This window comes from Boleophthalmus pectinirostris, unplaced genomic scaffold, assembly GCF_026225935.1.
Source record: "Boleophthalmus pectinirostris isolate CB_2022bp ecotype Guang Dong unplaced genomic scaffold, ASM2622593v1 HiC_scaffold_3, whole genome shotgun sequence".
NCBI classification, from domain to species: domain Eukaryota; kingdom Metazoa; phylum Chordata; class Actinopteri; order Gobiiformes; family Gobiidae; genus Boleophthalmus; species Boleophthalmus pectinirostris.
Window position 1 is genome coordinate 27779111 of NW_026571299.1, and position 25007 is coordinate 27804117.

Below are 25007 nucleotides of genomic sequence, written 5' to 3' on the forward strand. Positions count from 1 at the left end.
TGCTGTGATCCGATTGCACCAATTCTACCTGTGGGTTTAAATAAAGTTACCTGATAATATTCTATCTTCAGTATTGTTGTAACTATTATTTTACCTTTTTTAATTTTCTTCCTTTCGTTTTGCTCAAGGGCAGAATAAGAGTTTGGGATTACCCTCTGGTTGAATCCTGAACTCTAATCAGAAAGTCTGCCTTTTGTTGGTTTCCCTCTATTGGTACCTTTGTATGTCTAGACAGTTCTGGAGAAACTGTTGTGATTGTGAATAGAACAGTTCAGCAAATCAAGATGAGGTTCAAACTGCTCATTTTAAAGTCATTCAGGAACATTTTAGGAAGGACAGAAATAGGAGCAGCTCTAGTTTAAAGCTTTAGGCCATGTTAGAATGTTGTTATCTCTTTAAAATTTACCAGGAGTTGTGTTTTGTTTCATTCACACAGGTTTGAGTAATTCTGTCATGTGATGTCATGAAATGGTGGTTTTCAAGCTAACAACTTCTTTTAATTTATGTTCAGTAGAGGTGGGAAATTCCAAGGCTGAAATTACCTAAATGATTCTAGTGAGGGTGTGTGCAGGGTTTGTGGAGGGTTTGTGCGTTAAACATGTGTGAATGAAACAAAACACAACTCGGGCATGTGAAACAACATTAGTACATAGATCAGAAAATAGTGTAGCCTTTAATAAGAGCCATAGAAGACACAGCAAGAGTTCTTTGCCAAGGACATCACATTACCTGATGATTTCAGTCTAATTATTCAAATTTCAATTTCAATCAGATCGCAATTAATCATCAGACCAAAATAGACACATACATCGACTGTCTGCTAATGAGAGAGTGGATTATACCTGCAAAATAGATTAATTGTTCTGATCTTCCTGTTTTAAAGGGGACATAGCTTTAAGTCAGGTTATAGGAGTGCTCTCTCATCATTCGTTTATTGAAAGTTGTATTTTGGATTATTTTATGCATGTTTGAATAATCTAGTATTGTCTAATTCTGTTTATATCTCTTGGCAACCTTAAATACTCAAAGCGCCATTTGGAGCGTTTCAAACTGAAAGAATTACACCCTGAGCCTCAAACACTTGTGACATCTGCAATGACACTGCATTTCATTTTTTTCCCTGTATCCTCTGTATAAAAGACTATAGTGTGTTCTGTAGTGTGTGTAGGGTGTGCATTTATGAAATCAATGAACTGCTAGAATATATGTCCATTCATTTATATGGTCATGTGTATGATGCAGATTTATAATCTGTGAAAAGTTTCACATGAACCATCTCCACCGCAATATACACACACAACAAATGAGGCATGTGCTTTTAAATTTTGTTTCTGTAAAACAAACAAATGTGGCAAAGCCGCATTAAACACATTATTACTCAATGTATATTTGAGTCCTACTCATAGGAAATAAAAATCCAAACTTAAAGTATCCTAAAACACTGCCTGCTTCTGTGTTCAAGCATCATTTTATCTCATCAGCCGTGAAAGAAAATGAATCTGCCCATATAGCATTAAACGTTCTGTTTTCTTCAGAAACTTTTCTTTTCTTGGATTTATCCATCATTTGCCTACCAGGGGTCAAAAAACTCAATAAATCATGCTGCTGGTGTAGGACCTGGTAAGTCCGGGTTGCCAGATTTGTGCCGGGTGTCATATATCAGCAGCTCTGACGTATATTTTGAGCGACAGAAATATTAAATACGTTTTATTTGAATGTTACAAGATTACCATAAAAATTTAGAATTACATTTAAAAATGAACCAACTAAAATAAGAATACATCGTAATTAAATACTCATTATTTATTTTCCAAAGTCACAGGGAGCCACAACAGTAGGATAAAAGAGCTGCATCTGGCTTCGGAGCTGCGGGTTGCCGACATCAAATATGTATGATACATGTACAGACTGTATGAAGACGTGGACTAAGAGAGTGTGACGTTACCCATAACGTTCGTCTTAAGTCAAATTATGAGCGAGCAAATTGAGAGCCAGTTCCATATTAGGAATAGAAATTTATGTAAGGACAAAAGAAATAAAAATATCTGGATCATGTAGAGCGGGTGAATACGAACATTTTAAGACCATAACGACAAGGCTCCATGCAGCAGTTACAGAGAGAGGGGTGATCTTTTGGTTATATAAAGTGAATTTGAGCCAGAGCAGATGAGCCGGAAGTGCCACCATGCTCACTTTTTATTTATCAGGTTAACCACTTCCATTTAAATCTAGTCAAATCTACAAAATCAACCTTTTTTCATTTTTTAACAGAAAGTCAGTGGTACCATTTTTATTTCTTAGTCTTTTAGGATCAATGTTGTGGTTTACAATGAACAAAATGTAAATATGTTAGAAGTATTACTAACTAATTACAACAAAGAAGTCTCCTTTAAATGTCCTTTATGACCAAAAAATGACTCTTGTGACCTTTAAATCGCATTAGAATGTCGTTATCTCCTCAAAAACATATCTGGAGACTCATCCTACATTTGCAGGCTTTAGTTATGAAACATGTGCGAACGAAACAAAACTCCAAGATATCTTTGTGATGAGGAAACAACATTATAACATAGATCAGAAAAAAGCATAATATGGGCCGTTTAACACAGGAAAGATGGCTCCTCTGTTTGTTATTATGCTGTCATCGGAGGAGGAGGGGTGGCCGTGTTGTTTCAGAATATGACAGAGGGAGACGTCTCTTTAATTAGAGCCAGACTTCTGCTGCTGCTGCTGCTGTTGTGAAACTCTGACACATTTTAGGCTCTGTTTGTGTTTTCAGCTCAGTTCTGTGGAGCTCGGAAGTCCCACCAAACTCAAACACTCCACTGTTTTGATGAGAGCACTTTGGGATAACATGATATGAGTTTTACTGGATTATGTGAGGGCAAAAAAACAGTCGCTTCTATGTGCTTCAGTTGAATTTGTGCGGATTTGAACTTGAACTTGGATAGCTGTTACGATTCATGTTATTGGGCGACTACTTATATCTTAATGCTGAACCATCCTCTCTTTAGTTGATGGAGAGGGACTTTTTGTGATGTTTGGTCATGAAAAGGCATGAAATTTAGAAATAGGGTATAAAAAATGTTATGATCATGGTTGTAGGGCAAGACAGTCATAACATTAACCAGGCTTTGTGTCACTCTGTATTGAGTTCTACACATTATCAATCTCGAATGGCTCTCACAGAAACAATCGGAAAACGCAGAACATCATCATGTCATGAGAACGTAGAACATCATTTGATTCAATCAGATTTGATCGAAGTGTCACAACAGCATAACAAGCCAAAAAAATCTAACTTTAGTTACTACTACTATCTAGTTGAGAGAAAAGCAGAGACATTGTCCCTGTCCTATGGAGTAAGAAAGCTTTCAGAAATATTTGTATTGTATTTGTGCATAGGATAGGAATCCGTGCATATTTGGCTGTAGTTGAGCATAAAATAAATATCCGTAAACTCTCCAATGAGTCCAGTCGTACATAAAATGTATTATGTGTATTTTATCCGTCAGAATATGAACTGAAAAGTTATGACATCAAGAATTAAAATCACAAAATGAAAAGTTACAATTATGCTTTCATCAGTACGTATACAAATTCACAGACGCGACTTTACTGCCAAAAATACGTCACCACCTCACAGGCTTTATTTATTGAACAGAAGAAACATCGATCAAGATGCCAGACATTTGCAATGCATACGGACTGAACCAGGACTGATCCCAGGCCTGAACCAGGAAAACTTAACCAGGACTAAACCAGAACTGAACCACAAAGCTCTTACCTTCTGCAAGTTTTTCACAAACTGAACAGTCCGTATTGTCTGTAAAAGGCTGAAGTACATCTGTTGGCTTGCTTCTCAGTTATTTTCTGTCACGCCCCCCTAGGAAGAAGAAAACATTTCGCGCTCCTCTACTCTAATATTCGGCATGTTTTCACTGAAAAAACTCAAGCGGCTTATCAACGTGATTGAGGTGTCTTTAAGCGATGCCGTGATTTATTTGGCTTCATACTGTCCACTGCCAACATTTTTAGACACGGTAAACAGGCCGGTCTTTCCTCATTTCCCACCGTAGTCACAGTGAAGTCAAGCGCTACATACGTTTCGTCATATTTCCTCATCTTAGCTTTCGGGAGACTGTCGTTTGTTTCATTATCTTCGCCTTTCTTTGCATCCCTGATAAATATTTGCTGCGTTTGCATACGCTCAGTGCAAAAAACCCAACACTATACTGCCAACTACTGTAGTGGATGTGCAATTACACTTTATTCTAGTACAGAAAAAAAAAAAAAAAAAAAGAAAAGAAAAGCATGTTCCCTGAGGTCACAAACTCCCCACTATTTCAGAAAGACATAACATAACAGTATAATGTTACATGCTATATTATGTCCAACTAAGAAATGTATATTTGTGTTCTAAAAATGTTACCTCCAACCAGATGGTGACCAGTTCTCTTATGTAGGTCAAACTGTACTTGTGTAATATCTAACAGGCAGACACGCTAACATGGTGTATTTACTTCACCATCATTTACTGCGAGGCTTGAAGGGACTTGACTTGAACCTGCAGCCAATGAGTTCATCTAGACTCTAGTTATCACATGCCATTTATCAAAACAGTGCTATTATTAGACCCAAATAGCACAGGAAACAATACATTTTGGGCTATTTTAAAAGAAAAGAACATTGAATACTATCTTAAGTTGGGAAAAACACGAATTATTGTATGAACTGTTTTATATTAACCAAAAAATAACAAATGAAAACCCGACTGACTGCGTTTTGTATTGTGTTTGATTCGTCATTTTGTAATAATCTGCTGACTTTTATCTTTTTTTAATCCTTTGCATGACTCACATTGAATAATACGCCATCCTAATTCGAACGTTAACGCCGAGAACAGCAGAGTTAGCAGATTTAGGCCGAGTTAGCAGTTTGTTTGAATGGGACGTGTGCCGACATGACTCGCATCGGTCTGTGCTCCTTGTATTCTCTCTGTGATATCTGCAGCTTTATTGTATGCACAATAAATACAGGCTGCAAGTGTCTTTATGATTATAGAGTCTTTACCCACGTTTTACCCCCACAGGCTCATCCTAAAACAACACTGCATTATCCAAACCTGCCTCTGATCCTCTCAAAACATCTGCAAGATTTGCTTCATTAAAATAAAAGGTTTCACATGAAAGCGTTGCTCTTATGCTTTTGTCTCTTACTGTACGGGGCTATGCTTAGTAGGTTTATCCAGTTTAAGCAAGTTCACGCTTTTTGGAATCAACATTTCAAGTTTTGCAGTGTTCAGATGTGAAAAACAGATGAATACAGATAATATAAAGTATTATTATCATGAGCTTGTTGTAAAGCTTCAGTCTCTGTGCAGAGTGAAAGCACTGGGCAGTCAAGAGCACATGTGCGAACCCACAGACCCCAAGCAGAGTGTGGGGTTTGTTTTGTGCAGTCAGACATGTGTTAAGACATGAAATACATGACAGTCAGTGGCAAAAGCAGTGGTGGTTCTAGGATTTTTCTGAAACAAGGGCCATTAAGTTGCCACATGTTTCATTCAGGGGCCAAGAACTAGCTCAAGATCTGGAGATAGGTTTGGGGGAACACTGCTTTGGTCACCAATGCTCCTCACAGACTGGCCCAGTGCTACCAAAGGATCAAATGCATAGACCGTATATATGAGTGGACATAGCTAACGCACTACCCATCGTGTACCAAATAGGAAGTTCACCAGGAGGCTCTTCAGGCTCCTTCTGACTCTGGCTCCAATCATCTTACATTAGGATCTTGTCACCCCTCTTTCTGTAACTGCTGCAGTGAGCCTCGTCATTTTGGTCTTAAAATGTTCGTATTAACCTGCGACACATGATCCAGAATTTTTTTTTTTGCTATTTTGTCCGTCAAAAAGATCCTATTCATAACATAGATCCTGGTTCCAGATTCGCTCCTGTAACCATGAGCATCATGAGCCTCATTTGAGCGGTGCTGAACACAATGGGTGACGTCTCACTTGCTTAGTCCACTTCTTTTATACAGTCTATGGTCAAATGTTTGGGATGATTGGTAATAATAAAATTGTGAAACAAGTGCATAATTAAGGAAAATTGTTCTGCACTCGGCCCATTCATAACTTAATCACAAATGTTAATTAGTATATAATCACATTTTCTTTGTGTTTTGGTCATTTTTAAGAATGCTTTTCTGTATCTTACCAAAACAAGTCTCTTTACTGTTGGCAGGGATCAAATTGGTCAAAAATAGGGACACCAGAGACATTTCTTGTATAAAACTGAGACAAATCAATGGTTTTGAATAAGTCTGGTTTTGGACATCTGGTCCCTCTAGTCAAACACAGAGGTCACATTTCCTGATGAGACAGTGTCCCATCAGTTCTTGTGAAATTCCTCAGAATGAATTCATAAATAGAATCACTATTTTAGCACTTTTTATTGCAGACTAGTGCGAGAGACAGATGTTTCAGACAGTAAGCATCAGCTGTAACAGAGACTCCAGTCTGACTCTAGTCTGAGGGAGGGAGGTGTCAGGTTGTGGTTTAGGAGTTAGGACAAAGGAGTTAGGACCTAGGAGATTGCAGTTAGGATTTAGGAGCTACAATTTAGGATTTAGGAGCTAGGTGATAGGAGTTAGGAATGACTTTGGAGTTATAAGCTTGGGGGTGGGCGTTTGGGTGTGTAGGGCCAAAAAACCCAGATTAACACATGCTAACACAAGCTAACTCACGCTAACCCAGGCTGCGGTTTCCCAGGGCCATCATGCTAATCCCACTCATTTAGCTCTTTATTTAACCACAGCCTTTCATTGTGTTCTCAGTCACACCCTAGTGCACAAGTTTAGCACGAGATCTGGATTCTCCCGTAACGGTTTAAAGTACGGCCAATTATTTACCTAAAGATTTTTGTGCGGTTTTGACCAAAAAGGAAAATGATGCAAGTGTGCACTCGCTTTGTTGTTTGTTGTTATTCATGGCTTTCTGACAAACAATTCCTTCCTGATTTGAAGGACTTTGTGTGGACCCTTAAAGGACCTTTCCCCATTCAGAACATATAGTATTTGGATTTGAATAGCTTCATTGTTATGACCACGGAGGACGGTTGTCATAGCTTGAAATAAATAGGCCTACACATATTCTTAAACAGAGTAATCAAAGCTCTACACTGATTTTATTTATTTTATTATCTTCCTGTCCTGGTTTGCAGAGGTGTGGAGCTGCAAGTCGTGACCTGAGACTTGGACAAATGAACTAAGACCTAGTGTACCAGCTCATATTTTAGGACTCACTCAGATGTTGTTGCTCATGCCTAAAGTGTGCATTACCAGAACCTGGATTCTAAAAAACGTAAATCATCAAAAAAGCTCCCATGTGTTAATTTTTTGATGTGAAAACTCAGTTCCACCCACAGACTGTATAAAAGAAGTGGTCTAGGTGAGTGTGACGTCATAATGTTCAGCTCCACTCAAATGAAGATAATGAGTGAATCTGGAGCCGGGCCATATTTGGAAATCCGACCACAAGTATCAGAGCAACCACAAAAGCCAATCATGACTGAGGTTGTTAAATGTGCCCGCCCTTTTCCCTGGAAAGGGGAAAGGGGGCTTACTTAGCAATGAAACACACTAACTGTCAATCAAACCTGTTGCTAATCCTAGTGGGAGTGACCTCAGGGAATGAAAGCATCTGATTGGTCTGGTATTTATGTTCATATCTTGATTTAAGAACAAAATAGCGAAATAAAAAAATCAGGATCATGTAGAGCGGGTTAATGTGAACATTTTAATACCAAAACTAGAAAAGCACTCAGAGAGCACAGACCTCCGCCAAGGACTACAGTCCCCCTCATATTAATTGTGTTTTCCATAAATATTTGTCTCGTATCTTTCAATTTGGAATATGAAAGAGGATCCCATTGTCCATCCCTGAGTCAAATTTCATGGGGTTTGGTCAATAATTAACCGAGATATTGAGAAACAAAATTTTTGGCCCCATTTACCACAATGTTAACTAAAATTTCAAAGTGATCCAGAATCCAGGATTTCTTTTGGATCACCCCCAAAATGAAAACAGTTCTTCCTTTTCACATTTCCAACAAATCCTGAAAATTTCATCAAAATCGGTCCATAATTTTTGAGTTATGTTGCTAACAGACAAACAAACAAACAGACAAACGCCGGCAAAAACATAACCTCCTTGGTGGAGGTAATGAGTAGGATCACAGCATCAGGTACAGTCGTCCCACGCTGTTTCATGGATTTTTTTTAGTGCAACTTTGCATGATTTTTTTTTTACAGCGTATGAACACGGACTAAAACAGGTTTAAACCAGGACTAATCTTGGACTTAAGAGAGAGAACGCCGAGCAGTTTGTCCGGAAAGTGCGATCAGGCCATTGCCGATCTTACCTCCATGAGGTGCAGAGCTCTGCGCGGGTCCTTTCTCCTGAGGTCACCCCCGAGCCTATCCCGACAGCGAGTCCTGGTTCAGGTCTGGTTTAGTCCTGGTTTAGCCCTGGTTTACTCTTGTTTTAGTCCTAGTTCAATCCAGGATTAGTCCTCCTCTTCAATCCTGGAATCAGTCCTATGTTAGTTCTGGGTTAGTCCTGGTTTAGTCTTGGTTCAGTCCATGGCGTATGCAGTGCAAAAGTTTGATATCATCTTGGGTTAACGGGTGGGTGCGGTGCTGTACTGCAGAACTGTGCTGTAGGCTCCATTACAGACTAAATGAATCTTTGGTTTGTTACATGAAGAAGGAGGAAAATAACATAAGGACGACAGCAGCTGTAAGTTTTAAGAAGGATGCAAAAAAGGCACGTGTCCTGTCTGAGAAAAGTTTATAAAGCGTGTGGTGTTCACCTATCGCAGATTATTTTTAGAACATAACCCCCGCGATAAATGAGTAAACCACTGTACAAAGAAAGGGGCCAGGGTTAGAAGGTTCCTATTTGGAATGCGACGACTTGCGCATGAGTTATGTCTATTCATATATGCAGTCTATGGTTCCACCTTGTGATATCATGAAGTGGTAGCTTTCAATTTAACAGCCTTTAACCTTCAGTTCTGTAGAAGTTGGCAATTCCAGAGCAGAAATCATCCAAATGATTCTACTGAAGGTGTATGGAGTTTAAAAAGCACAGTGGAATACGTCCTCTATTACCAACCTTGAGAAAAGAGCTCAGCCTAAATCTGCAGGGTTTGTGTGTTAAACATGTGTGAACGAAACAAAACACAACTCCAACTGTGTTTGTGATGAGGAAACAACAGTAGAACATAGATTAGAAAATAGAATCATGTGGTTTGTTTAAGTCATGGTACAGTAATTGTGGTCACAGATGCACTGGGGACCTGATTTGAACTTGAGGTGAAAGACTTACTGAAAGGGTATTTTGAAACAGTCGAAGGAAGCATTGTGGGTTTTTTAACCTAAGATGCCAGTGTTTTGTTTCAACTGGATGATGAGGAATGCTCCACATGATCATATCTTCTACAAACATGTTCTGAAACGTAGGGGATTTGTGTTTTAGTTTAGCTTATCTTTAATATTGTGTGTAAAATTGCCTTGTAAAATATGAAACATGAATTTAATTGCTATCCTAACTGCTTCCTATTGATATCTGACATCACGCTGGAGGTGTACTACATGTATGTCTATGGTAGAATGTTTCAAATTACCATGGTAACACAATGCATACATAGCAAACATAGTCAAAAAAGTTTTCAGGAGCCCGTGAACAACATGAATGTGTATAGTCCCCACAAATCACCTCATTTGTTGTAGTTTTTATGATCAGATTGTGTTAAAACAAAGCAAAAATTATCAATATTCACAAACTGCTTACCCTGCTTGAAGATTTAGTCATTTGAGTTTTGCCTCCCGCTCCCTCTCTCCCTTTTTCTCTGTGTTTTCTGTACCCTTTGGCACAGTTGTATTTTAACACCAGTCTGACTTGGCGCAGATCTGGCCCCATAAAGAAGCCCAAGCTGGATTAGAGGCAGTTTTTTGGTATTTTGGTTTGGAAGCTTGTGCTTGTGGGAAATACTAAATGTTAATAATTTCATGGTTTTGGTGTGACGGTAGTGCGTTTGAGTGTGGGTGTGTATGTGTGTGTGTGTGTGATGACAGGCATTTTTCACATCGTGTGGACTGAAATCAGGTCCCAATGACGTAAATCCTTTATTATTAGATCAATGACATGGTTTAAAGGTCTTATATTACGCAGATTGACTCTTGTGAGCTTTAAGCCGTGTTAGGACATCGTTACCTCCTGGAACTGGGTTTTATTTCATTCACACATGCTTGAGTAATCCTTTATTATGAGTCTGTTTACATATCTAAAGCTCAGAATGCTCCACTCCACCGTTTATGATGTAGTATGTAGTGGTAGTTTTCAAGTTAACTTTTACTTTTTACCTTTTGTTTACTGCCCTACAAAGGAAAAAGACCTTAACTGTGTGAAACTGAGAAAAATGACTTCAAAGTTTCTCTTTTGTCCAGACAAAAGTAAAATAAGTCGGGCTCCCAAAATTTGACAACTAGTTTCTATAATGAAGAAATATTTGTATGCGAAAAATATTGAGTTCAAAATTGACCTTTGACCCTTATTTGGCAGTTCCGGTACTTTGCCTTTGTATCATGAGACAAAAATAAGGAGTCGTGCAAAAGGCAAAACGCAGAAACTGACATGATCATTATTTGCTTGATTTACTTCCATCCACGAAGGTCAAGTCAACATGGAGTTTGTTTGAAATGATACAGAAGAGTTTTAGATTTCCCCGTTTCGTGCAGATCAGGATCATGCGGCAACACTTACACAGTTAAACAGTTTGACTCACAAGTGACTTTGCAGTATAATGTGTACAGTATGAATAAATACACCAAATACTTTCACATTCAAGATAATTGAAGTATAACTGAATACAAATGTTTTTTATTGAATGTGTTAAGACTCTGTGCTAAGGCTGCAACAAAAAGAAGAAGGCGAGAGGTTGGATTTTAAATTAAAATATATTTATGAACTAAATCACAAACAAAACACACACAGTTTCTGCCTTTTGTCTTTGCATGACTCTTTATTTTTGGCTCATGATACAAAAGCAGAGTACAGGAACTGGTCAAGGTCAATTTTGAGCTCAATATTTTGATATTTATTCACGTGATAAAGGAAGTCTCATATACAAACAAAATGACATAACTCATTTTTGACCAAACTTGATGTTACAATGCCCTGCCTTTGTTGGGCAGTTTAGTGGAGATTGGAAATCCCAGATCTGAAATTACCCAACTGATTCTAAACGAAGGTGTGTGGAGTTTAAAAACACAAACACAGTGAAGCACTTCCTGTGTATTACCACTTGACATCACAAGGTTGAGCAGAGGATTTGTGTGTGAATGTGTGAATGAAACAAAACACATCTCCAGGACTGTTTGTGATGAAGAAACAACATTAGAACACAGATCGGAAAAATAGCGTAATATCTGCCGTTTAATGTTCAGATTTGGATTATCAAGTAGTAGCTATGGTTACGTTTAGGCTCAATCTCCAGGAAAATGAATGAAAAACATAAAAACCCATTGTGTGTGTGCGTACTGACTGCAAAAACGAGTATCTATGCATGGATTAAAAGGCATGAAGTTCAAAGTATTTTTCTTGAGTACTTTTGACTAGTTTGGAGTCATTGGGTTTTTGGGGCTTAGCGATGAAGTTACCTTGTAGGCAGAGAACCAAAACTTTACGGTAAAATATCGCTGAATGAAAGTAAAGTTGACAAGTAAAAATTAAAAGTTGGCAATGATACGCGTGTTTGAGCACAACATCTGATTATGTTTTGCAGTATTTCCTTTTGGTGGCCGCATTGAAACAGCACAAAGGGTCATGCAGGGTAAGGTTTAAGTAAGGATACACACGCGAGAACCAGATCTCTTTGGAGCTAAATCAAAGTTAACAAGTGAACAAAAACGAACGCGCAAAACTGTGACCTACTTAAAGAGACTGTACCCGATTATTTTCTGTGTATTTGCGCAAAATACGTGTTGCATTACAGATATGTTACATAAGCAGCAAAGGAGGTCAAAATAAGTATCTTAGGTTCTGTCTGCACCTGATTATAAAGGGTTTTACCATTCAGTTATCTGGAACTGCGCTGTTAGCATACTAGTTGTTGTTACCGTTGACACCGTGGCAAAACAGAACTCCAATCCAATCACTATAAATTGTGAGAAGTGCTCAATAATCACATCATGGTGAGAAATTAGGATGTTCAGAAAAGTTGAATACGGTTCGCTGTAGCGTTTCCGTCTACACTGACCAAGATGCAAAACTCTGGTCAGATCTGCTCACACTCATCTGTACACGTTTATGTAACAAACATCACCACCTCGCATCACGACCGAGCCGTCTGGCATGCATACCCAATCCAATTCCACACACTTGTACGTCACCGTATGCACAGATTTCCTTCCGAAAAAACTCGTCTAAAGGCGGAAAAAAAGTGAAGACACTACGCCACTTTTACGTCTTCTGTTCAAACCGTCATCATATAAACATAGCTTTATACATCAAAATGAATGCATTCTGTGCAACCAAATTTAGAGATTTGAAGAAAATGTAAACTAGTCAACACTGTACTGCAGAAAACAAAATCTGGCCAAGTTCTGACTTGAATTAAGAAAGTTTTTAAGAAAGTAAAATAAGACTTTTTGTACTTAAAATATGAAAATACATCTTGCTACACTTAAATTAGAAAAACAACAACTTTTTGCACTTAAAATAAGAAACAAAATTGAATGTTGCTTGAATTAGGAAAAACACACTTATTCCATTTGTAGATAATTACACTTGTCAAGTTAAATTTACTCAAAGATAAATGCTCTCAATTTAATTTATTGTGATATCGTGGGAAAGCTCACGATATGGTGGGGAGACTCACGATTAGGGATGTAACAATATCCAAATTTCTCAGTACAATATTTTCACGATATACATCTCACAGTACAATATTTGTTGGAGCTAACAAAACTGTGAATATGCTACTTTTTTCCTCTTAAAATGCCTTGACAAGACTTAATCCAAAGAACTAAGACTTAAAAGTGTTTAGAACTGTCATTTCTTCTTGTAGTCTGCACTGAAATGGAGCAACAGGATCATGGTTTATGTAGTTCCCTCTGTCTTTTTTAGCTATTGCTGCACCATAACTCTTCATTTAAGCAAAGAGACTTGTAATTCGATATATTGTGATGGTCCACGATATTAATGTGAGAACTGCAATGATACAATATCACGATATTTTGGTTATTGTTACATCCCTATTAGCTAGATTTTTTTTTTTCGAGTGTGCTCTAAATGAAGTTTTTGTATTTTCTGATCTAATGTTGTTATAATGTTGTTTCCTCATCACAAACAGACCTGGAGTTGTGTTTTGTTTCATTCACACATGTTTAACTCACAAACCCTGCATATTTTGGCTGAGTTCTTCTCTCAGAATGACCTTGTGATGTCATGTGGTAATACAGGAAGCCGTCCACTGTGTTTTTAAACTCCACACACCTTCACATGAATCATTTGGATAATTTCAGATCTGGAATTGAGAATTTCTACTGAATAAAAGGTAGCTGTCAGCTTAATAAATGAACAAAACACAACTCCGGGTCTGTTTCTGATGACGTAACAACATTGTAACGCGTCTTAAACCTCACAAGAGTCAATTTTGCGTCATGTAAGACCTTTAACTTCAGACCAGATAGAGATTTCACAGTCCATCTCAGATCAGGGCTGAGCTTAGACCCACTCACACTCCCAATATCTGCAGGCAACAACACGTGCTACACTCTGAGCAGCAGCAGCAGCAGAAGGAACAAGGGCCCTTTGTCTGAGAGGAGCGCTCACAAACCAGGTCAAACATGCAGAAAGGGACCAGAGTATGAGAGGAGTCTGACAAAAATGTGCTTATATCAACACTATAGCAACCATTCATGCTTATGTGTGACCCAGTGCGGATCGGAGCCAGAAATAGCATACACAATTACTGTAAATGATTCAAACAGAAGTAGTAAAAACAGACGATAATTATTCAAGTAGAAGTAAAAATGTGTTGCAAAACTCTGACTCTCAAAAGATCTGCACTTTTTACCACTGTCTGAGAGGAGAGCTCACAAAAGAGGTCAAACTCGGAGCCAGAAATAGAACACACAATTACTGTAAATCACTTAAATAGAAGTAGTAAAAATAGACAATAACCATTCAAGAAGCAGTAAAAATGTCTTGTCTAGCTACTTAAAGGGACAGTCCGGAATTTTGGACACAGGACCTCATTTCCTAGTGAGCCTGTTGGAGACGTGTAGAGACACTTTTTAAAATATTCCATTCAACCTTGCATCGCATGAATCGTCGAATGTTGAGGGACTATTTTCTCATATATCAGTCCACCGCTGCCAAACTTTCTATCAGGAAGTACAACTCGCTGCTGCTGATTTTTATATCTCACATCAGGCGAAGTAGGTGGACGGCGTACCCCCACGTACCACACACACTACACCCCTGATTACAAGTTTTTTACAGCTCAAAAATCCATTAAAAGAACATGAATTCTTGCCATATGCAGGCTTGCTTCTCCATAGACCTGACTATTGACTTATCTCCATTGTGATTACCAAGTTTATTTCCATGCTGTGACATAATCAAGGCAAAACAGTAATATCTCCATGGCGACAAGCAAAAAGTTACACAGTGCACCACTTTGAATCAGATCTCAATTTTGACTCTTTTTCTTAAGATTTTGACATATTTTTACTCAAATTTACTAAAGGTGTAACAATAACTGAAATACCGTGACATCGTATTGTCAAAGTTCTCACAATAATATCGTGGACCATCACAATATATCGAATTACAAGTCTTTTTGCTTAAATTAAGAGTTATGGTGCAGCAAAAAGACAGAGGGAACTACATAGGCCATGATCCTTTGCTCCATTTCAGTGCAGCCTACAAGAAGAAAAAACAGCTCTAAACACTTTTAAGTCTTAGTTCTTTGGATTGAGTCTTCTCAAGGCATTTTAAGAGGAAAAAGTCGCATATTCACAGTTTTGTTAACTCCACAAAATATCCCAATAAATATCGTATCATGAGATGTGTATTGTGAAAATATCGTACCGAGAGATTTGGATATTGTTACATGGGTAATCATGAGTCTCCCCACCATATCGTGAACTATCGTGAATATTGTACTAAATATCGTGTCGTGAGACTTGGATATCGTTACACCCCTAAAATTTACTCCAAACAAGCTCCTTCAACAGTAGGGACCCATTTTCGCATGTTTTTTATACATATACAAAGTTTTATTTAGATTACCCATATTGACATATTGGCTTATTAAACACAATTAGATTTTAAAAGTCGACATGAGCTTGGGTAGAGTAGATTTGGACCTGAACGACCAAACTTTCTATTATTATTACAATACAGGGACAATGCCTTGGCAGCACGCTCTGATTTCAGCTCGTTTTCAGTATTTCTTCTTGGTCAAACTCACACAGCCTTCACATCCTGCCAAACATCTGGAGCGGGGCGAAAAAGCTGAAAACGCTCAATGAAAGAATCTCTAAAAACAGTGGCTTGGGTTTTGGGGGTTGTAGTTCTGAGCCAAAACAAACATGGCCGCCGGGTTATCTGTCCCGCGCACTAATGAAAACACTCTTTAACACAGCTCAGAGTTTAGCAGTGAGTTTGTAGGACTACTGTACACATGCAGGAACTCTGGACTGTAAGCTATAACAAAGACTCAATATAGTCTGGAGAAGTTTTGACTTTTGCATCTGTTACTTTTGTTAAGATTTGTTTCCCTTAATATTAGCAACATTTGTGTGATTTTTATGTATGAATTAGATTTTTTTAGATGAGTTTTGTTACTCCAGATGACAAAAAAGCATAATATAAGAAATCAGAATGTCTAGTCTTTGAATTATTGATATTATATTGTTTTGAAGATTGCATTAACCGTTTTTGATGGAAAATGTTGCAAAAAGTTTAATATTTTTATGAAAATAGAAACAAATATATACCGTAAATTCCGGACTATAAGCCACTACTGTTTTCTCACACTTTGAACCCTGACGGCCTGAACTTGAAAACGTTCTTGAAGACGTGGACACCTGCGTCTTATATTCAGTTATGGCCTATATATGTACAATTTAAAACATTTTGTTAAAATTTTGTTGATGCACCGAATATTCAGGTGCACTCAATAGTCCGGAAAATACGGTATGTTGTAAACTTCTAAGTAAGAGTATATTATTGTACTTATTTTTTATATTTTTGTACTTTTTGATCCCTTTTTGTACTTTTGGTCCTGTTTTTGTCCCCCTTCTGAAACTTCTACTTCTGATACCTCAACTACCACTTTAAAACCCAACGTTACTTCTCAAATTGTTATCAGTATACTCAATTGTTGTCAGTATTGCCCTACCCCAGCCCTATTCTTACCAATTAAATTCAAAACTAGTCAAATCATAAGTCTGATTTCTGAAGTCAATTGAAGAAATGTGTATATTATTTTTCTCAGTTTGTCCTACATCTCCTTAAGTGTAGCCACACCTCTTGTGCACCATATGTTTTGGGGTAAGGAAATATTTGGGGCCTCTGTAGGATATTAAATACTAGCATAATATGTAAGTGGTGGCTCCCAGCGGTGTCCAGTTTCAGGGCGTGTGTTTGGGTTGGCCCAGAGGAGGTCCGTGTGAGGAGATACAGACAAGACTGTGGCTGTGAAATCAAATAAATCAGCGCTATGCTTCAGTGTAAAGGTGCACTGTGCAACTTTTGGGGGGAAGGGTCCATCACCTGCTTGTATCCGTGGAGAATTATTTCACAGTATTGCGTTAAACTTGTATAACTTACATTTATTTAAGTATGGGGGATTTTATTGTCTTGAAAAATATGCATTCTAAGGCTACGTTTATATGATGACTGTCTGAACAGAAGACGCAAAAATGGCGCCGCATCTTCACTTTTTATTCCGCGTTTAGACGAGCGTTTTCGGGAGGTGTCGCAAAAGTGTGTGGAATTCGATTGAGTATGCATATGTATGTGACGTAAACGTGTACGCAATGAGAGCAGATCTGACCAGAGTTTTGCGTCTTGGGCAGTGTAGAAGGAAACATTACGGAGGAGAGTATTCAACTTTTCCACTCTGGAGGGTGGTCTCACATTTTTGCATTTTTAAGCCCCAAAAACGGCGTCACCATCTAAACGAAAGGCACTTCCAATAAAATATTTTGTAATTTTTACCCGCATGCTTTCTCGTGTACACAGGCCCTTAGCTGGGAGCACGTTCACGTCGCAGATCTGACCTGTAACTTGGCCTTGCAACATCACCTGCTTGACTCCATGGAGATTCCTGTTTAATGTCATGGCATGAAACATTTCTAGCCTGATTCATCAGCCGGTTTCACTTTGTAGAAACTGTCTGACCTTGCAGTGTTAGAATTTGTTTGCTTGACAGTAGGCGGGTACTTTTTCCATTTAACCAATCGCTGTTATTTGGTCGTGACATATGTAATGCGCCACTAACGGGGCTAACTGGTATATTAAACTTTTTCCAAATCCCGTAGGAAGAAGGGCAATAACGTCTTTCCCCTTGATAAAATTCACCAAACATTCTCTTTGTTAGGGCTTTAAATCCTCAATCTCGGGAATCATTGACAACACAGAATACATGGCTCTTTGCTGATTGGCTGGTGCCTGAACTCACACTTCCGGGTTTTTGTGAACCGTCTAGTGTAATGAAATGGATTGGAGGCACTAGATGGCGCCAGCCTGGCTAGCACATTTCAGCAATAGCATCTTCATGGAGACGAGCAGTCAAGCTTCCATCAGAAAAGTTGCACAGTGTAGCTTATTAACAAGTGGTATTGCAAAAGTTTTACAATTTTACATTATTCTGTAAAGAGATTTTGGTGTGTGTCGCTTTAGTTTCTGATTCTATAAAGAAAATTCTCAACTTGATCCATGAAAATTACACCGTAATTGCATTTTTGGTCCTTCTTGCAGTGGAAGAAGTGTTCAGTTTTGTTACTCAAAGATGCATTGTGTAATTTTACTAGTGGAAGGTCCATCAAATGCTCCATGGTCATTGCTCTGCTTGGAATGTTCCACAGTATGACATTAAACAGCTCTACTTTGCATTCATTCGATTATAGGTGGTTTTATACCTCAAAAATACAGGCATTCTGACTTTGAGCGGGGTCACCTCTCCACAGATCTGACCTGTATCTTAGTCTAGTTTGGTCTCCATGATGGTAGAAATGTTTAATGCCATACTGTGAAACATTCCAGACCGAGCCATAACGTATCCATGGAGCAAGCAAAAGCATCTGACGGGCCCTCCACCAGAAAAGTTACACAATGCATCTTTGGGTAAAAGTATTAAAGTACCTGTTTAAAAATGTACTTAGAGTAAAAAGTCAAAAGTTAAAGTATTTCGCGTAGATTTTGGGTTCTAATAAAGCTTAAAATACAGTGATTTTTGATGAATTTTTGTGATTTTTGATGAATTTTAAATACAGTACTTTACTACTTTTACTTCATTTCGATCCATCACTGCCGTCTTGGTATACCCAGTTGTATTTTATTGTATACTTGTGTGCAGTAGTTTAAAGTAAACTTATTTCTATAACCAAATCACTACTTTACAAATGAAAAGAAGATGCCATAATATGATCAAATGAAATAGTATCTTCATTAAAAAGTATAGTAGTTTAGTAGTTGTTATTGGTTATCCACTAAAAACCACAATCTAAAAGTGTAAATATGTGTTTGTTTTGTTTTTTATGAATGAAGACAACATAGTAAACAAAGTCATATTCGACCCAGTGATATTGGAAGGACTTGTATAATATAGTATTTTAAAAGGACACTACTCTTGGGTCATTCCTCCCTTCAGACATACAGAATGGGGCAGTTCTCTCTCCTCTGGACAGTTGCGTAAGAGTCTAGACAGAGGAGTAAAGCAGAGGTCAGACTCCTCCCTCAGTCTGACCTGGAGCTCCACACATCTGCTCTGGTCTGGTCCTGGTCTGGGTCTCAGTCTATTCTACACGCTCCGTTTCATCCATGATCAGTCTGGCACCTTGTCACTTAAAAGCAGACACTGATTTTCCCCAAGGTGACAAAGACGGTTTTCTTAAAGGTCCTATATTACGCAAAATGGAATCTTGTGAGCTTTAAGTCGTGTTCCAATGTTGTTACCTCTTCAAAAACTGATCCGGAGTTGTGTGTTGTTTTATTCACACGTATCTGAGTACCCCATCATTTTGAGTGTGTCTACATCTCCAGACTTCAAAATGCTCTGTGCCACCTTGTGATGTCAAGAAGCAGTAGTTTTAAAGTTAACAGCAACCTTTTAACTTAAGTTCAGTAGAGATTGGCAATTCCAGGACTGAAATCATCCAAATAATTCTAAGACAGTGGAGCACTTCCTGTAATACCACATTTTCAGTCTGGGAAAAGAACTCAGCATAAATGTGCAGGGTTTGTGTGTTAAACATGTGTGAATGAGGGGGAAACATTTTAACACAGATCGGGAAAAGGCGTAGTATGGGCTCTTTAAAATTCAAACTGAGCCGTATTCCTCATCACTACTTAAGCAACTTAGTGTAGTTTATGCATTACTGCCCTACAAAGGCAAAGGATCTTAACTGAGAGTGTGAAACTGAGAACAATGACTTCAAAGTTTCTGTTTCCCAAAATTTGATGACTAGTTGCTATAATGTAGAAATATTTGTGTGCAAAAAAATTGGCAGTTTCTGTACTCTGCCTTTGTATCATGAGCCAAAAATAAGGAGTCATGCAAAGACAAAAAGCAGTGACTGACATGATCATTATTTGCTTGATTCATTATAAGAACTTTTCAACTATTCATTATGGAGTTTGTTTGAAATGATACAGAAGAGCTTTGGGTTTCCTGTTTATGATCAGGATCATGCAGCGACACTTACACAGTTAAACAGTTTGACACACAAGTTACTTTGCAGTATAGTGTGTACAGTATGAATACACACACCAAATGCTTTCACTTTAAAGATAATTGAAGTATAATTCAATACAAAGGTTTATTTATTGAATGTGTTAAGACTCTGTGCCAAGGCCCCAACAAAAAGAAGGAGGTGAGAGGTTGGATTTCAAAATAAAATATATTTATTAACTAAATCACAAACAAAACACACACTGTTTCTTTTTGCCTTTGCACAACTCCTTATTTTTGGCACATGATACAAAGGCAGAGTACAGGAACTGGTCAAGATCAATTTTGAGCATTTTTCACGGTATTTATTCACATGATAAAGGAGGTCTCCAATACAAACAAAATTACAGGAACTCATTTTTGACCAAACTTGATGTTACGGCGTTCTGTCTTTGTAGGGTAGATTCAGTCACTCTGTAGCTACAATAATCCGTATTTGGAAAGTTTACTGTACACCACATGCCCTTCCAATCACAGCCAGTCACAAATATACAGAACATATTGTTATTTGAGTGGGCAACGTAGGGGAAGTGTATTGCACATGTACACAATGACAGGTTTTGACCTGCATGGTGACGACAGAAGAAGACTTAACTTACTACATCACCTCTGCCTCCAATACCACTAAAAATATGAGGAAAATAGAAGTAAAAATGTATTATTAATGTTTTGATTTTCTTCTCTTGTCAGGTCAGCCTGTGGCCCGCTCCACCCCAGTCCACCACACCCAGCCCTGTCGGACCCAGCCGGGCAGCGGGCACCTCCGGAATGGCACCAAAGCACACTGCCCGCATCACACGCACTCCTCTTCCCACCACAACCACCAAACCCACACCCCCCTCACGCACTCCATCCAGGCCAACGGGATGCGCAACGGAGGCCCTCACCCCAAACTGGGCTCTCTTCCGCGGGGAGGTTCGTCCACGTCGTCCTCCTCGTCGGCTGGTCCCAGGCACTCCTCCAGGAAGCTCCAGTCCAACCCCTCCATCACGTCCCAGAGCAGCAAGAGGAGCAAGAGCAGCTCCAAGAGTAACAGCTCACAGATCCCCACAGAGGCCCAGGACGGTGAGGCCAAGGCGGGGCAAGGGAGCAGGTGGAGGGCATGGGTTGGGGGTGTAGTAGAAACTTTACATGAAAGAGTCTGTTCAGGTTACTTAAAATCTCATACTCACGCATTCAAATGTGTGAACCAAATGTATGTTTAGTTACTAACAGTGGCTCCACAATGTTAGTTTGATACATCAGACGGTTTCACTTCGTAGAAACCGTCCTCACAGCGTTAGAATTTGTTCGCTTGACAGTTGGTGTGTACTTTTTAAAATTTTACCATTCACAAACATTCTCTTTCTTCCGGCTTTAAATCCTTGATCTCAGGAATCGTTGCCAACACAGAATACATGGCTCTTCACTGATTGGATGGTGCCTGAACTCGCACTTCCAGGGTTTTTGTGAACCATCTAGTGTATTCTGATTCCTGACCTAGTCGCTGGAGAGAAATGAAATTGAGCGGAGGCACTAGGTGGCACCAGCCTGGCTAGCACAACGTTGCACTCAAAACAAAATTGCAATTTCAGTTGGCATAATTATCAAATCACAAAGGCTTCAATTACTGAGATAATTTTATTTAAAAAAATCTTGCACTTGTTAGCAGTTTAGACATCTACAAACGGAAATGCATGTGATTCTTGTTCTTTTGTTCTTGCATCTTCTTATATTTCAGTCTTCTCTCAAATTTGAATGTGCCTGCAGTTGTTTACGTTATGAAGCCTCAACAGAATCCTACTAATAAAAAAGAGCTGTGTTTCATCACAGCTCGCTAACAGTTTGCTGACAGAACAAAGTGCAAAAGCCATGTATATTTATCTTTGACAAAAGACTGAATAATTGCAATCATTTCTCGTCCAATTATATTATGAAATCATGGTTGTAGCTGCCAATATCTGTCTTTGCAAATGATTTATGTTGATGGATGTTGACGTAATGTCTGATTTTATTGTCTATACAAAACCACAATATAACTAGTTTAGAAAAGATAGAACTTTGCTTATTTCATTATTCACTAGATAATAAGATAATAAGATAACAAATACATTTTAAGTAATTGATACTTTGCGGTGACATCACTCTGGGGGTGTATTTCTGTGGTGAAATGCTTTACTATGGTGACACAATACACATTAGTGGCTACCAAAAAAGTTTTTAGATAATCTGAAAACTCAAGAATATGTACAAAATTGATTTATGATTGATTTATGTATTTATTTTGGGAAAGTAAGAAATGTACATTCTTTTACAATAGAACACATAACATGAATGAAATCACAGCAGAAATAACAACAACAAAAAAGTATTATTATTATTATTATTTGAATGGCCCAAAAAGGATTTAAACAACACATTTTCAGGAGCTTGTGATCAATACAAGTGTTACTGGTCCTGTTTAGTTGTTTGATTTTCAACAAAATGGTGAGAGGGATTCACTGACTGTAATTTTATGTGTGAAAGACTTTTTTTAAGTGTACAAATCTGCTCATCTGTTGTAGTTCCAACCAAGTCAGCTTTCGTCTTCTTTCTGCTCCGACTCAGTTAAAATAAAGCTTAGATTAAGTCTATTTTAAAGGGACAGTACGGAATTTTGGACATAGGGCCTCATTTCCCTAGTGAGCCAGAGTGTTAGAGACGTGTGGAGACACTTTTTTAAAATATTCCATCCAGTCCTTGTATTTGCAGAGGTCGCTGGTGCTAGGCTAGTGCATGTCAATAGCCATAGTTATCCTGCCACTAAAAACAGTTTTACCCACTCCACTAAACACCCGAAGAAAATCTATTATTACACCAGACTGTCCATGTGAATGTCGGTGTTGATAGAATAATGTTTGAAATAAAACTAACCTTGCAACCTTGGATGTTGAGGGACTATTTTCTCAGCAGCAGCGCAAGTTTACTTTGCCGGTAAGATAGGTGCTAGGTGATATCAGTCCGCCGCTGCCGAGCTTTCTATCAGGAAGTACAAATCGCTGCTGCTGCTCAGACATAAATCCTTCAAATGTAAGGTTGATTTTACTTTAGTCTTGTGTAATAATAGATTTGCTTCAGGTGTTTTGTGGAGTGGGTAAGACTGCTTTTAGTGCCAGGCTAACTATGGCCATTGACATGCACTAGCCTAGCCCCAGCGATCCTCTGCAAATACAAGGACAGGATGGAATTTTTAAAAAAGTGTCTCCACACGTCTCCAACACTCTGGTTCACAAGGAAAAGAGGCCCTATGTCTAAAATTCCAGACTGTCCCTTTAAGTAACAGAGCTTGTAACAGTGTAGTGCTTTCAGTTAGCATCACACCCCCAGGGAATGTTGATGACGGAATGTTGCTCGTCTGCAGTATCAAAATTACAAGTATTTCAAGTATTAATATTCCAAAGTCCATTAAACCTCCCTCTCGTCTCTCCTCAGACTGCTGCGTGCACTGCATCCTGGCGTGTCTCTTCTGCGAGTTCTTGACGCTGTGTAACATCGTGTTGGACTGCGCCACCTGCGGGTCGTGTGCGGGGGACGACTCGTGCTTCTGCTGCTGCTGCGCCTCAGAGGAGTGTGGGGACTGTGACCTGCCCTGTGACATGGACTGTGGGATCATCGACGCCTGCTGCGAGTCCGCCGACTGTCTGGAGATCTGCATGGAGTGCTGTAGCCTCTGCTTCTCCTCCTGAGGACCACCGGGATCTGAGCGATAAGGGGTCTTCTCAACTGAGCTACCGGGATTAACGTGAACCAAAGTACGACGAAGATGCTTAAGTCTTCTCGTTCAAGCCCAGTTAATGCCAAGTTTACAGAAGCGATGGTTTTGAGAGCTCGCCCTGTAAGACCATGCAATCTTCTTGGAAAAAAAAGTTGTCTTCTAGTTCAAAATTGTCTTCTAGTTCATTTTTCTATCATCAAAAGGCAAATTTGATTCATTGATAAAGTTGCATGGTTTATTCCGGACTCTGTGATCGAGACAAAGTATGATGAAGATACAAGTCTTGTTGGTCAAGACCAGTTAAGTTCCAAGTTTACAGAAGCAATGGTTTTGAGAGCTCTCCATGTGAGACCAATCAAGCTTCATGGAAAAAAAAAAAAAGTTGTCTTCAAGTTCAGTTTTCCATCATCAAAAGGCATACTGAAGCTATTGAAATCTAGCTTCTCCACCTCCTCCAAACACACTTTACTGATGGTTTATTCTTGACTGCTCGATCAAATTAAGTTGGAGCGGTGTAGATCAAAGTATGACGAAGACGCATAAGTCTTATCGGTCAAGACTTGTCATTCAGGTATCCATCAGGTCATAAGTGATGAATTTGGAGCTATTCAAATCTAGCTTCTCCATTCGAGACTTTGCACACATCCATAAAGTTTCTAGGTAACTCAAATCAGTCAATCAACTTTGACTGTGTGATCGAGATGAAGACGCGCAAGTTTTATCGGTCAAGCCCAGTTTACAGAAGCAATCCTTTTGAGAGCTCTCCATGTGAGACAATGGAAAAAGTTGGAAGTTTTATTCTGTATTGACTGAGGGATCGGGATTAACTTGAAGTATTATCAAAAGACGACAAAAATGCACATCTTCAAATTTTCCATAAGGTCATTTGTGATGAATTTGAGAGCTGTTTGAATCCAGCTTCTCCGCCTGGGACTAAACACACGTCATCGATAAAGTTTCTAGGTAACTCAAATCAATCAATAAATAAACTTTGGCTGTGTGATCAAGATTAAGATGGACCAGTGTAGAACCAAAGTATGACGAAGATGCATAAGTCTCATCGGTCAAGCCAAGTTTACAGAAGCGTTCGTTTTGAGAGCTCTCCGTGTGAGATCAAACAAGCTTCATGGAAAAAGTTGGTTTGGAATTTACTTGGAAGAGTACGACATCAAATCATGGCAAAGTTCAACACGTCGTCTTAAGAGGGAATGTGATAACCCCTTGTGTCCAACTGACCT

The 25007-nt window shown here is 38.8% G+C and overlaps 1 protein-coding gene across 1 annotated transcript in view; it reads left to right on the forward strand.

Annotated features, from left to right (window-relative positions):
* Positions 1-24694, forward strand: part of mdfi (MyoD family inhibitor) — a 64792-nt gene extending 40098 nt beyond the window's left edge. The window contains exons 4-5 of the mRNA XM_055160327.1: positions 20727-21101; positions 23487-24694. Coding sequence (XP_055016302.1) covers positions 20727-21101; positions 23487-23740 — 629 coding nt within the window. The 3' untranslated portion in view covers positions 23741-24694. The remainder of the gene's footprint in view (positions 1-20726; positions 21102-23486) is intronic.
* The last annotated feature ends 313 nt before the right edge of the window (positions 24695-25007 follow it).